The following is a 14,218-nucleotide window of genomic DNA, read 5'->3' as shown; positions in this document are numbered from 1 at the left end:
AAAAAAAAAAAAAAACAATTCTGAAGGGTAAATCGCAGATTATGAGCTTTAATCCAGACCATGGTAGCTATGATTTGTATCGTTCTTTATTAAGGAGGCATTTACGCATATCAACTTTCAAGAAATTTCCCAAAATATCTGAATAGAAGATCATATAGGAAGAACAAAAAAAATATTTACCATTTATAGCTAGAGAATTTAAATTCAGAAAATTACCTGCCACAGTTCTTCAGTTACAAATGGCATGAATGGATGTAGCATTATGAGTATGTTTTCGAAAACGTATAAAAGAACTGCCTTCGCTACCGAAGCAACTGAATGACCTCCAGAATGGTAAAGGCGAGCTTTACTAGCTTCAATATACCTAGGGGAAAATCTAGAAAAATTAACCATCTCAAGAAGAAAAGGGAAAGGGAAAGGAAAATGTTAAACTACTAGAACTTTTATACAGAATATTCAGCAAAAACAAAGAGGCAGTAGCATTTGTAAAATTACAAGATACATCGATTCTCCTTTGGTGATAGGTCCAAAATGAGTAATGAAATTCTAAGTAAATTTGTATAGAATGTCTAATTATATTGCATTGCTCAAAAGGAAATGTGAACGAATCATAAAACGTAAGTAACGGTGACAGCTTACAAATCCAAACAATTAATTAGCAATCAGGATACAAATGAACAATTAGGACAACATCAAGTGGTTCAAGCGAACTGGATCTCACTGATCACACAGACTACAACACTAATCCAACCTAAGGATATATTGCACTCATTTTAATAACCAGAAATCCAGTGACTTGATAACACTACACCCTTTAAGCTTAAGCATGAAAATTTTAAACAGAGTGGACTCAAAAGGAAGCCGCTGAGTACCCGCTTAAACTAGGGGTTTTAGAGCTTTTTTTTGTCTAGAAAGAGTAAATTTGGACAGAATTATATATCATGCAAATTACAAGTCCAAAACATCTGTCTTTTTTTACTTATGATATTTACCCCTGGGGCCACCTCCATTCTAAATGTCATGTCAGCACTTAAACATTATGCCCCAAAGGCTTCGGTCAACCTTCACTTAGTATTTGTAACTGTGGTTACAAACTAAAAACTTTACTCATTTTGATTATTGCTATTTGTTATCTTTTAGAAACTCAAACAAACAAAAAAAAAAGTACAACTCGAAGAGGAAAAAGCATGGAATTGGAAAAATTATGATAATACTGAATCAAAGAAAAATCCACCAATTCAAAACTAAAAATTAACATTTTATATGAAATATTGCACTATCATGCATATTAAAATAAATGAACCCAAAAATCCAGCAAACTATTCATGGGCTGATTACACAAACACATATACATCTTCAATACAGATTTTCTCCACGAGCTCCAAGAATTGCATTTGTGTAATTAAGGTTAAACTGTGGAAATGTCACAAACTTTGCAATAAAAAAAATTCTTCAATATCAGCCCTCATTGCAGTTAGTCTGAACAGTCCACCCCCAACGCCCACCACCACCACCAACCCCCCTCTTTTTTTAATTTAAGTTAGTGAAATGAACTTTGATGATATTTGGCATGCACATCTTGGCATTAATCACGGAATTACATTTTGCAAAGTTGTACTTTAAGAAAATCCCAACTTGAGGACTGAGACTTTTCAAATTGTAGTGACCAGAGAATCAGCATCATAAATTCAAAATCACAAATATAGGGCCTGTTTCGTTTGCGTTTGTTTTTGGTGTTTTTGTTTTTGTCGGGTAGCAGTGAACAGTGGAAAAAACACTCTTCGTAATGTTTTGCACAGTGACAAAGCGTTTCGTGAATAGTGGCCAAAAATCAAAACACCAATGTGGTGTTTTTAAATGTTTCAGCACTGTAGAAACAGTAGTGGCGATGAACAGTAAAAAGTTAAAAACTCTTAAATGACATTTTTAAACTAACCATTTTATTTTTCAAACTTGCAACACTTTTTTACCAAACATGTTTTTATGTTTTCGCTTCTAAAAATTTTGCAATTACCAAACATGCTTCCGATTACTATTCAAAACACCATACAACGAAACAATTGTTTTGTTTCGGGGTTAAAACAAACTGCGTACCAAAAAGGCCTATAGTGAACAAAGCAGCTAAAAGTTTCACTTCATTCTAGCTACTATAATATTCTAGAAGAGTTGTCAAAACTTAGCCCAGGTTCAATTCCTGTTAGAGTCATGTAATAAGAACTAGAGCAGTGGCATATAAATATAGGTTATTGAAGTAATATGTCGGGACATGAATCTAAATTTTTTTTCTAAGTCCTATTTATATGGGACAATTTTGGATTCAAATGTTGGTTGTAGGGACATGAATCTTAGATTTTTTTTTTTTTCTACTCTCTGGTAAGAATGAATCTTAGGTGTTCTGTAATAATCATTTTTATCCATTTACCAAACTGGATTCTTCAAACCAAAAACAGAATTAATCACTAAAACTGATTAAATCAACAAATAGAATCTAACAAAGCTTATATCATAAATTTCTTCTCTTTGAATCATTATCAAGAGTGCCATATCTGTTAATTTTCGCCATACTTCCACTGCAGTAATAGTTTTTTTTTTTTGGTAGGTCCGTAACGGATTTATGTTGATTTTACAAACAAACATTTTGTTCATTTAGAAAGAAAAAAATTATTCAAATTACAGGTGTCTTTTGGAGTGTAGAAACCACTAAAAGTTGAACTGTGAACCATTAATTAACACAACTGTATAACACTAAAAAAGAGTAATTATCTATAAAGTTGGCATGTAAAAAGAAACAGAATGTATGAAATAGTTCTAATCAACTAACTATTAAGTTGACTATAATTGTTTTACATATGGAATGATCCAGCTCACAAATAGAGAGATCTGTTCCATAACAACGGTTGGATACTATAACCACACATCATGGAGAAAACCTACATGAATCTGCTTTACATTGATACATTCACAGTAACTTGACTCATTAGAGTCCAGCAAGCATAAGCTGTGTTTGTATTTCACTTAATTTTTACATAGAAAATTAGGTATGCAACTGAAAGATTGATATATATTTTGGACTTGGAAATTCAAATGGAAGAATTATGAGCTGAAAGACTATTCATTGATAAGTATCCATGACAAGTAAATTTTGCTAATCTAGAAATTACCAGCACAAGATAAATTATACGGAGTATGTATGTTCTAAATGCAAGCTAGCTGATCCCAACTAGTTAGGACAATGCTCTCTTATTTATTTATTTATTTTTTGTAATAAGCTGCTGAAACATTAAAAGTGACATACCAATCCGCAAAATCACCCCAAAAGAAATCATATATTTCTCTTCCAACATCTCCAAAGAAATACTTGTCATAACTTGTGGTGACCATGTCAACAAGCATATGAAGTTTTGAGACCTGAATATTAGATAGTACCATTCAAAATTATTGGAGAATCATGGATTGGCACTGCATAAAACACATTCACGAACTGTCTTACCACCCAACACTCTGGCAAAGGTAGCCTGACAAGAGACTCCTCTTCATCAAACTGAAAACAGGAAATTATAAACAAAACTGTTTCAGCATACAGTATAAAACAATGCTACTCTCTTTCAGTATAATTGTACCAAATGCAGAATGATATGCAACTCCTTTATTAACTCTCACTGATAACAATTGCAAATATGCTGTCTAAATGGATGTAATATATTAACAAGGTATGCATTTGGAGTCATTTTTACTACATACAATTAAACTTAATTCACTTTTATTAATTTTATTCATTCAATTTAATGGAGAGACATATAAAATGTGATATTCATTTTTGACAGTAGGGAAAAAATATTTTCTTCATTGACTTTTGGACTACCTTAAATCAAGATAAGTCTAGGCAAGCACATCTCAAACCCAGCCTAAGCTCAAATTTGGGCTTAAGTGTGGCCTAGTCATGGCCACGACAAACAAAATTAATGGCTGGGCAGGCCAAGACTTTAAGTTGGCTGTCTCCAATTCAGGCAATGCCAACCCAGTGTGTAGCCTTCAACTCAATTCAACAAAGCCTTTTCCCAACTATTTGGGGTTGAGTAAATGATTATGTTTTGCCATACCCTTAGTTAAACAATTTAAACTACATGCTATTATATCTTTCCTACTTATCTCAACCAAAAAACTGCAATTTTTTTTTCCAACTCAGTGTTCATACCCTCCTCTAGTGTAATGGCAGCATAGTTGGTACGAAATGGTTTGAGAAGTGTCCTCAATTACTTTGAGATGGTTTCTACTTGGTTCTTCAACATGGGTAAAAATAAGAACTTTTGGGAGAGTGATCTTCCCGATTCAAAAGATACAAACTTTGAATTTCGAAAACAGATGGTTCAAGTTCCTGTGATCACCTTGGTTGTCCCTTGGAGAGCTAGAGAGAGGGAACACTAAGAGTAAATGAAGTAGATCTTAAGGAGCTAACTCTCCAGCCCAACCCACTATACTATTGGAGCCTGGAACCATCTATAACAACAACGATAACAAAGTACTTAATCCCCAATCCTAAAGGGTTGACTCTACAAACCCTATACAATTGTAACGACCAAAATAAAACTTACATTATGTTATCATTCATTTAATATTCTAATGATACGACCGTACACTGCATGATTTCCTTTACAAGACCTTAACAAGTGCTAAGAACCAAATGAAGTTCCCTTGTATTTAACATAAAGAAAATACTAAAACTGGTCAGATAATATCATTTCACTGACCTCAAAAGTGAATTAGAGGACAAACCTTGTAGGCCAATAGAGTTTCCCAAGCAAGTATATCACTGTCACCAGGCAAATTCTGCAACACAAATTTGCCAGCATTCCATAGTTTGTTAGTGAATGCCTTATTAGCAGTCAATCTCTCAGTGGATAGATTAAGATCCTGCAAGAAAGTGACACAATCATTGACAAATGAACAATTTATGTAGATATGTACCTTCTTCTTAGAAAACAAAGATGCATAAGCATGATGATGCAGTCTAAAATTTTTTAAGACAAAAGACAAACCTGACCAGCAGTTCCTAAAGCAAGTGTGAATCTTAAAGCATCTGTGCCAAACTCTTTGATTGTATCAATCGGATCTATGACATTTCCCAATGTTTTGGACATTTTTCGCCCCTGAAACAATTTGTCATATGGCAATTTTTATATGCAGCGGTACAAGAAAAAGAGAGTCAACCACAGAAGCATGAAAACTGAACACAGTTGTGGAAAAAAGAGGACCATGATATCCACCCCTGCACCTGTAAACCTATTAAAAAGAGAAAGAAGACATGATGAACTACATATATTTCTGATCACTAAACATGGAACTCTTGGCAGAAGCAGGGGTGTATATGTGTAGGGTCCTCAACCCAGGTGAGTATCACTTACCGTCGGACCAAAAAAGAAGGAAAAATACAAAGCATTCATCGTTCAAAACTAATGGATGTTGAATCAGAAGTTTCTTCCATGTATAGCCAATTTCCCTAAGTTTCTTCCATGTACAGGAGGATATACACGAGAAATAGTGTTATCGTTCAAAACTAAAAAAATTATTGATTTTTTAAGATTCATTCTAAACCAAGTCAAATCCTACATAAAATTTACCTCATCATGATACAAATATGATACATTAATATACCTGAGCTGTTAACAACTACATGCAGTAAACAATATGGGACAGCCTAGCTAAAAAACCCACCCTATGTCCCACAAATTCATAAAATTATGAAAAGAAGCATAAAGCTATAATTTGATGCAAATGTGCGTCAATCTTTCATCTTCATGGAGAGCAACAATGCGTTGTTCATTTAGATTCGTTTTTTTTTTTTTTTTTTTTTTTCAAAACAAGGGAGAAGTGGGAAGCAATGCTTTCATTTAAATTAATGGAATATTTTGTCAAAACGAGGGGGAAGTGGGAGGCTGTGAACTAGGCAATACTCATAAGGACCAAACCAACTCAGTCATCCTTCAACATTCGAACCCCAACCCCAAAAACTGGAGACCTCAACATAGTTGCCCAAAAAGAAATGCACAATCCTCTTCACAATTCGTTGGATGCTAAGAAGTTCACAATTTCCTTCTAGGTGCTGTAATCCAGGAAAAACAGAGTTAACCAGAACATATTCCATTAAACAAAAAGCCTTTATGTACTAATAAATGATAGTTCCCTGTGGTCGAAGGCGAGAACCCAAGTTCACAGAACCAAAAATAAATAAATGGAGGACTCTACCCTGCTGCAGAGAATGATACAGTGACTACAAAATGTCAATGATTAGACATAAACAGCTGCTCCAAATAATCACACTGATAAGAATATAAGAATGAGAATATAGTAAAAAGGTTTGTCATTAAATGCCCAAGGAAGATTGTCATGATGAGAAACAGAAACGAGAAACGAGAGAGACAACCAAGAAACATTGACAAAGAAAAGGAGTCGAGAAAGAAAACACCAACCCCCCCCCCCCCCCCCCCCCCCCCCCAAAAAAAAAAAAAAAAAAAATTCCACCACCTACCCAACCCCCGTTGAGGTTATCTACATGCATGACTTGCTAAATTGTTCTACCTATGAGTGCTGCGTGTAAACCAAATGCAATATCCACTTTGAAGCAATAGCCTCACTCGTGCATTCTACTCACTTGAGAGTCCCGGATAAGTCCATGCAAATAAATCTTCGAAAAAGGAACAGACCCAGTGAATTCAATTCCCATCATCACCATCCGTGCCACCCAAAAAAATAATATGTCATGCCTGTCCATGTGCAACAATAGAAATCAACATTCATGGGGAAAAAAGTCTGCATGGAAAGTTAAGCGAATATGCACGGAAAAAAGAAAGAAAGAAAGAAGTGACCATAAATCAATATTACCAAAAACAAATACACTATTCATTAGCATTAAATGAGCGTCCCTGCCTAATACAATATGGGCACCAACAGTCAGATTTATCACATTTTTGCTAACCAGAGCCAAGAAGCTAGAATACACTCCAAGCTTCTAATAGACCAACCCAATTAGCATCAGTCATTAACCACAAATAATTTTTCTATTATGTAGAAGCTACAAGTTATAGTGCTTCAGTATCACTGCAATGGTAAGGTTGCTCCATTGTAAGTTGGTCATGGGGAAACAGCCTCTCCGCATGACCCTCCTCCCCAGACCCCGCAAAGGCGGGAGCCTCGTGCACTGGGTCTACCCTTTATCCAAGCAAGGGGTTGACAGGCTTTTTCCAATTTAACTTCGGGTGAACAAGGATCCAAGTGGCAAATTATTGTTAGGACATCATGATCCAGTATCACTGCAAAGTTGATACTTAATCTGTTCTCTTGAGTTTACCAAAAGGGCATAGAGTCTTAGTAAGAGAAAAGACCATGAAATGAAACATGTGGGCATTCATATGTGTGCAAAAGAAAATAATTTATTAAGGAAAAAGGAAAGGCAGAAATTTGTACCAGAGGCACATCCAGAAGCTACAAAAAAAGAGAGAAACAATCCAGCAAAACCACCCAAAGGAGAAGCAAAATGTAAGTACACTCCACACAGGCACGGATCTATGAAGAGCTCAGCAGGGGCATCCGCCCCCACTGAAATTTTTTATTATTACATTTTATATCCCTAAATTTATATAATTTTTGCATTTATACCAATAATATTTTAAAATTGACCCCACTGAAATTATGAAAAAAACCATTTATATAAATTTGCCCCCCCACCCCCCCCCCCCCCCCCCCCCCCCCCCCCCCCCCTCATATGAATTCCTAGATTCATCCCTGACTCCACATAAGAACCAAAATCACAGTGCCTTATAAAGAGGGAAGGACTATTTGTTTGTGTCACCTTTACATGGATCATGGAGAACAAGAACCAAAATCACAATGCCATATAAAGGTGACACAAACAAATAGTCTTTCCCATATGAGAGAATAAAATTCTCTGCTTCTAAATGGTCTTCAAAAATTAAATATGAAGAAATCACCCATTTTGCTATACTGCAGTAGCAGTCAATTATTTCATGTGATTAAAGTATCTCAATGCTTACCATCCAAAGATATTTCAATTACTCCACGGTTCCCAGGAAAGGAAAAAAATGCAGGAAATGAAACAAGTAATCTAAACATGAAACAGCCATGCAACACAAGATATAAAGCGTCCATCTCTGCTGTACAAAGAGTTCACCACTAAAAGTTACAGAAGTTAATTTTTTTTTTTTTTTTTTTTTTTGACAATCTTGGGTGTCCGGGCCAGCTTGCGCGCACCTTGACTAATCCCACGAGGCCCTGAAGTTAACGACCGTAAAGAAGTTATATTTTGATATTCTATTCCATGCTTTACATTTTTTCCACTCTAAAATAGATAAGCAATTACATCTGGTTGTATTTATCTGGTCTTTCAAAGTTGTCTCCCACTGACATTCATGCATTGCTTCTGATTCCAATCTTGATTTTTCCCAGTTTCAAAATCCATTCAATTGTTCCCAGGCTTCTCCAAAGTTGTCTTCACAAATTAATATTCCAGGAAAACCAAATTTTATCTTCTTTGCCAAATGCATCGCCCAGAGAATAGAGGGGAAAAAAAAAAAAAGGGTGTGCTTCTCAACGGTTTTATTCTGTTAAAATACAGTATTGCAGTATATCCCTAGAGCTTCCATCCTAAGAATAGAAACAGAAATATTTTCTATTTTTATTTTTCGAAAGTTCAAGCAAACGCGCACACACCCACAAATGTTGCCCCTAACCAGGCTCGAACACTCAAGAGTTCATACCATCTGGGCTAATGCCCATTGGTAAAAACAAATAACTATTTTACTTCATGCTCTAGAATATGGGCCACAATTTGGATCACTGAAAGTAAATTAAGCTACAATGAACCCTAACGAAGAAACAAAGGCAAAGAAGAAACAAAGCAAAAGTCAGCAAAGGAAGTACATACCCAGTTTCAAGCACAGTGGTTGGATAGAACCGCCTAAAATCCTCTGTAGTAACATCTGGCCATCCCAGAGTACTGAAGGGCCATAGTGCACTAAAAAAGAAGCAAACAAGGAAAATTTGGAAGCAGTTATATATAATTATGTGCATGTACGTTAATCACTCTAAAGTAAAAAATAAAATTAACATCAAGAAGTTTTGACAGCACAATATACAAAAAGAAGTTTTGCAACAGACTCCCCATTTTGGCTGCTGCTTGCTGCAAAGCCTCTCTTAATGGTCATATTGTTTCAGTGGTTACTGAATTTTCATAGCTTTGATCTATTGAATTTAAGGCTCCGTTTGTTTCAGCGTAAAAATATTTTCTATGTAATATTTTTTCATGTAGAATTTTTTATTTTATTTTTATTTTTTGATATTTGGCAAATGTTTCGAAAATATTTTTTTATAAAATATTTTTGGTGTCAGACTTCTAAAAATATTTTTGAATTAAATTAAAATTCTAATTTTAGTCATTGATTATTTAATTTTAGATAAATAATGAACGTGTAAGGGGAACATTAGGTGTAGCCTATAATTGATAAAATTAGAGAAAGTAGACTTAAGTGGTATGGCCAGATACAACGTAGACCCGATGATGCAGCAGTTAAAAGAGGAAGAGTTGTTTTCTTAGAAGGTAAGCGACAGAGACTAACCGAAGCTTACATGGGATGAAGTAAATAAAAACGATTTAAACTTAAGAGAATACATGGTATATAATAGGAAAGAATGGAAAAAGAGAATTCTTGTGGCCGACCCCATCAATATGGGATAAAGGCAAGGATGATGATGATGATGATATTATACACGCACAAACACATACATATGTATTCAATAAACACACACACAAATATGCAGTTGTATGCCAACTCAATGAGAGGAAAAAAAATGAAGACCTTGTAGTATCTTTAGAATTTCCTGCTTTTTGATATATAGTATTTTCAAAACTTTCATTACAAAATGAAAGCATAAAAGAGATGTTAATGACTTGTACTCTTTAGAAACGAACCTCGAAAACCAAGTGTCAAGAACATCTGGATCCTGATATATTTCAACATTTTTTCCATGCTTCTCACGAGCCTTGTCAAGAGCTTCATCAGTGCTCCTAGCAACTATATATTCTTCTTCACAGTTTTTGCCCACAATGTACCAAACTGGTATGCGGTGTCCCCACCATAGTTGTCGGCTTATGCACCAATCCTTGATATTTGATAGCCAGTGATTATATATCTATAATCAACAACCAAAACACGTGTAAGCTAAAGCATGTATAGTTTAATGTAAAGATACAGTTAAGGAAAAATAACTAAAGGTTGACAGGACCAATGGCTATCCATGGCATGATATTTTTCATCTTAATGCTACTTGGTAAGAAATTCAAAGGTACATGGTTTAGTGAACAGTAAGCCAATAATGCAGGATGGCAGCTATACAGTTTCTCAAGGTATGAAGTTGAGACAACCCCATAATAATGGGGGACAATGGAGAAAAGAAGTCGGAAGCAAAATATAAGAGTCAATGTGAAGCCAAAATAGAGAAAATAAATCTTCAGACCTTCTCAAACCTTTCGGGCATAATAGTTACTTCCCCTTTCTCAACTGCTTTAAGGGCCTTGTCAGCTAAGGGCTCCATTGTTACAAACCATTGCTTGCTCACTAGTGGCTCTATTATCTGATTAGGACAAAATCAGTATGAGAACAACAACAGGTGAAAGCAGCGTCTCTTTAACCAAGTTCCATTCTTAAATTTGCAAGAGTAAGGGAATAGCAACAATAACACACTTCTCCACCACGCTGAGATCTGGGAACTCGTAAAGTGTGGGGTTCCTTTTTGGCAGCTAAGCCTGTCTCCTCAAGATCTGACCATAATTTCCTCCGTGCCTCAAAGCGATCAAGGCCACTGATTTTGTAAGTGCAGTTGCCATGTATCAGGCAGATCATAAGAATCTTTCTTTAATGCAAAATTTCTTCAATAACTGAATTAAATCAATTCCATAATATTACCAGTACAGTCCAGCAACCTCGTTAAGCGTTCCATCCTTGTTCATCACATTAAGTATAGGGAGACCTAGCTTCCGAGCAAGAAGGTAGTCATTGTGATCATGCCCAGGGCTTATCTTCAACACACCAGTTCCAAATTCTTTATCAACATACTGCACATTAGCAAGTCTCAGTATATTTAGAAACAAAGTTCTCAATTCAGAATTCAAAATTACCTCAAGGAATAACCACTAGGAAGCCAAAAAAAAAATACTGAAATTTTCAACATATCACAACATATTTCTTACCTTATGAAAACTTTTCCATTTTACAAATGGAATCAGAATGTGAAGATAATATTAAAAGCAGATATGTGGATCAACAGTCTCAGACCTATGATGAGTAAGATACTTTAGATCTTATTAGTCACTACGCTTGCAGTGTCATGTAATCAACTACAAAATGTGAACCTCAATATAGATGCCAACTTATCCATTCTATGCCCTTGGCTTTTTTAGCCTAAGCAAGTTTGGAAATGAAAGAGAAATTCACTCTGTAATTTTTGAACATGAAATGCACATAGGCTTCAAACCTCATATTGACCACAAAGAAAAATATAGGCAGCATACATGACAAGTGAATGCTCATACCTTGTCAGAGATGATAGGCACGTGACGGCCAAATGTCATGGGTACAATAGCCTGCCTTCCAATATACTTTGAATAACGTTCATCCTGCAAAACAGTAATCAATAAAGCATTGCATTAAATATTTTCAAAAAAACCTGCCTAGATCATTGAAAGTTACAACTAAAGGCAACTGCGAATTAACAGTGCGGTAGATATTCCAAGACAAACTGATGCATCCAATGTAGATATTCCAAGACAAAGTGATGCATCCAATATATGGCCCTGCTTCATAGCAAGGATCCTTCTCAAAAGCTGTGTTACATGGACTCTCTTAATGGCAAAAAAGTCTTTATACAGAGAATAAGACTAAACTTACCATCCAACACATATTCCCTTAACAGAAAGAGAAAAATCATGATTCAATTGCATAGCTAATTGGAAAGTAACTATAAGTACAGACATAAGAACTTTCGTAAAACATAGCATTAAAATTTTAAAACATTTCCCCTTTTGCTTGGGTTTGTGTAGGATCCAGATTCAAATTTTCTTTTGAATATCTAAAACTAATCCCTGGAATAATTGAAAGATCTTAAAAATGTTTTTCCACAATATCACATTGGAAGTGTAGTAAATAGAACACTAACTCAGCTAAAACCTTTACTTTTGAGAAAATTCTATAGACGAAGTGCATAAAAGCAACTAGCATTTGAACCTAAGCAGAAATTGACATTAGATAAAATTAAACATCTGTACCACCATTACATTCAAAATTTCTATGGAGATTTTAAATATGGCATATAAATTAATTGATATGTAAACAAAAGAACTGTTGAAATTAGTGTTCAAAAAGAAGGAAACAGAGAAGACTGTGATTGGGAAATTTTTCAGAAAGAGAAAATGATCCCCTCTCACTTGTATATGCATAACAAAAATAGTGTTCAGTAAAATGGCCAGCACGCCCTAATAAGAAATACAGAAAATAAGCCAACATACATTCTAACAAGAACAATCACTTCCAATAAACCCTCCTTTCCATCACCTACAAACTTGTTCAAACCAAGAGACCCTACCTGAGGATTCACTGCAATAGCTGTATCGCCAAATAAAGTCTCCGGGCGTGTTGTTGCAATTGTCAGAAAGTCATCCCTACATGGAGAAGAAAAATCATAACATCAATAAGCACGGGTAATGAAATCTTATCGAGGCTGTAAAAAAATTAGGCACAGACATCATACTCAATGAAAACAATATATACATATGAGTAACATGATTCACATATTAGCAACAATTTGAAATAATCAAAGCAGAAACCTACTTCCAGCAATTTACGACCCAGCATGAATCCTATTTTACCAATCCACTATCCATAGCCATAGCTTTAGTTAAACCACACACTGCCACAGCTTTCCTTATTATCTCAACTCATGTTAATTCTGGTCTTCTTTTTGCTCTTAACATTTTAATCTGGGAAATCTCACTCTCACACTGGACTAGAAGGAAATAAGGCTGCAGATAGGTAGAGAGATAGGAATGATATTATTTTAGAGTAAGGAACCCTTCCACGCAAGTTGAATTGATCATCCAGTTTATTTCAGGTCATTTCAGTAAAATTCCAAAGCACCATCCTGCTTATCAGATTTTGTCTCTAGCATTCAGACTTGAAGGTTCTTTTCTAGAATGAATTAAATTAATCTAACACTTAAAAAATGGTGATTTTGTGTCCAAACAAAAAAAATTCAAAATGTTGTGGAGTGGATTTGATCACGACGATCTTTGTTCCATGTCAATTTTTAGAAACCAAAAAGTTGATGCTAGCTCCAAATGTGAAACATATTGACATTATTTTTTAGATATATATTTTTATATATTTGTAAAAAAAATACAATTACTAATCTATAATCTATTTAAGTATCACAAAATGTGCATGGCACATGCATTTTTACTAGTATACATACATACATATATATATGAAGAGAGAGATTTGTGTTACCCTAAACTATAATAGCAAAATAACAATCGCATATTTGGAAGAAATCAGAGTGGTGAGACTTGCTTCTGGAGAAGATGACGCTTTTGAGAAAGAGGCAGCGTGACCGGTTGCTAGAGATGGTGTTTTTTGGAGAGGTTGAACAACTGGATTCGGCAACGGCGTATTGAGAAAGGGGAATCTTTTGGGGAGAGAGAGGACTCTTCTGGGTTAAGCCATTTTTTTTGCATAGAGAGAGAGTTCTAGAGAGGCATTAGGTTTGTTAGGGTATGAAACATTCAGATTACACCAATATGCATATATATATATATAAGGATAATTTGAGTAATATAAAATAAGGGTATTTATGTAATATCACTATATAACCGGAGTGGGAGACTTCTAAACATGTCCCCACCGCAAACTAGAGTTGTGTTCAAATTACTAACGCTTACCCACCCCTATTTCAATTAATGGCCCATCAAACCTGTCCCGCCGGGTCGGGACAAATTGCCCAACCCTAACTAACGCCCCAAATTCAAGGGCACTCAGTACCGCAAATGGGCTGGCGCCTAGTTAAATGTTGACACTTAGCTCACTTTACAAACTCTAGAAATACAAAACAAGATAATTGTCTTTTTTGGTAAGTAACAAGATAATATGTTTCCGTT

The 14,218-nt window shown here is 35.2% G+C and overlaps 1 protein-coding gene across 4 annotated transcripts in view; it reads right to left on the bottom strand.

The window, feature by feature from the left end:
• The window catches only part of LOC132266251 (valine--tRNA ligase, chloroplastic/mitochondrial 2), a 37,920-nt gene that overhangs the window by 10,807 nt on the left and 12,895 nt on the right, over positions 1–14,218 (bottom strand). For all 4 annotated transcript variants that reach the window (XM_059767105.1, XM_059767107.1, XM_059767108.1 and 1 more), the window contains 13 exons: positions 12,652–12,727; positions 11,603–11,686; positions 10,977–11,125; positions 10,755–10,872; positions 10,528–10,644; positions 9,983–10,203; positions 8,939–9,028; positions 6,650–6,761; positions 5,037–5,147; positions 4,774–4,911; positions 3,491–3,541; positions 3,296–3,408; positions 217–364 (listed from right to left, as the gene is read on the bottom strand). In XM_059767105.1, the coding sequence (XP_059623088.1) occupies positions 217–364; positions 3,296–3,408; positions 3,491–3,541; positions 4,774–4,911; positions 5,037–5,147; positions 6,650–6,761; positions 8,939–9,028; positions 9,983–10,203; positions 10,528–10,644; positions 10,755–10,872; positions 10,977–11,125; positions 11,603–11,686; positions 12,652–12,727 (1,528 nt within the window). The remainder of the gene's footprint in view (positions 1–216; positions 365–3,295; positions 3,409–3,490; positions 3,542–4,773; positions 4,912–5,036; positions 5,148–6,649; positions 6,762–8,938; positions 9,029–9,982; positions 10,204–10,527; positions 10,645–10,754; positions 10,873–10,976; positions 11,126–11,602; positions 11,687–12,651; positions 12,728–14,218) is intronic.

Source organism: Cornus florida, unplaced genomic scaffold (assembly GCF_030987335.1).
Source record: "Cornus florida cultivar Cherokee Brave unplaced genomic scaffold, ASM3098733v1 CherokeeBrave_3.0.0_Hap2_Chr07, whole genome shotgun sequence".
In the NCBI taxonomy this organism is placed as follows: domain Eukaryota; kingdom Viridiplantae; phylum Streptophyta; class Magnoliopsida; order Cornales; family Cornaceae; genus Cornus; species Cornus florida.
This window is presented reverse-complemented; position numbering and strand designations above follow the sequence as displayed.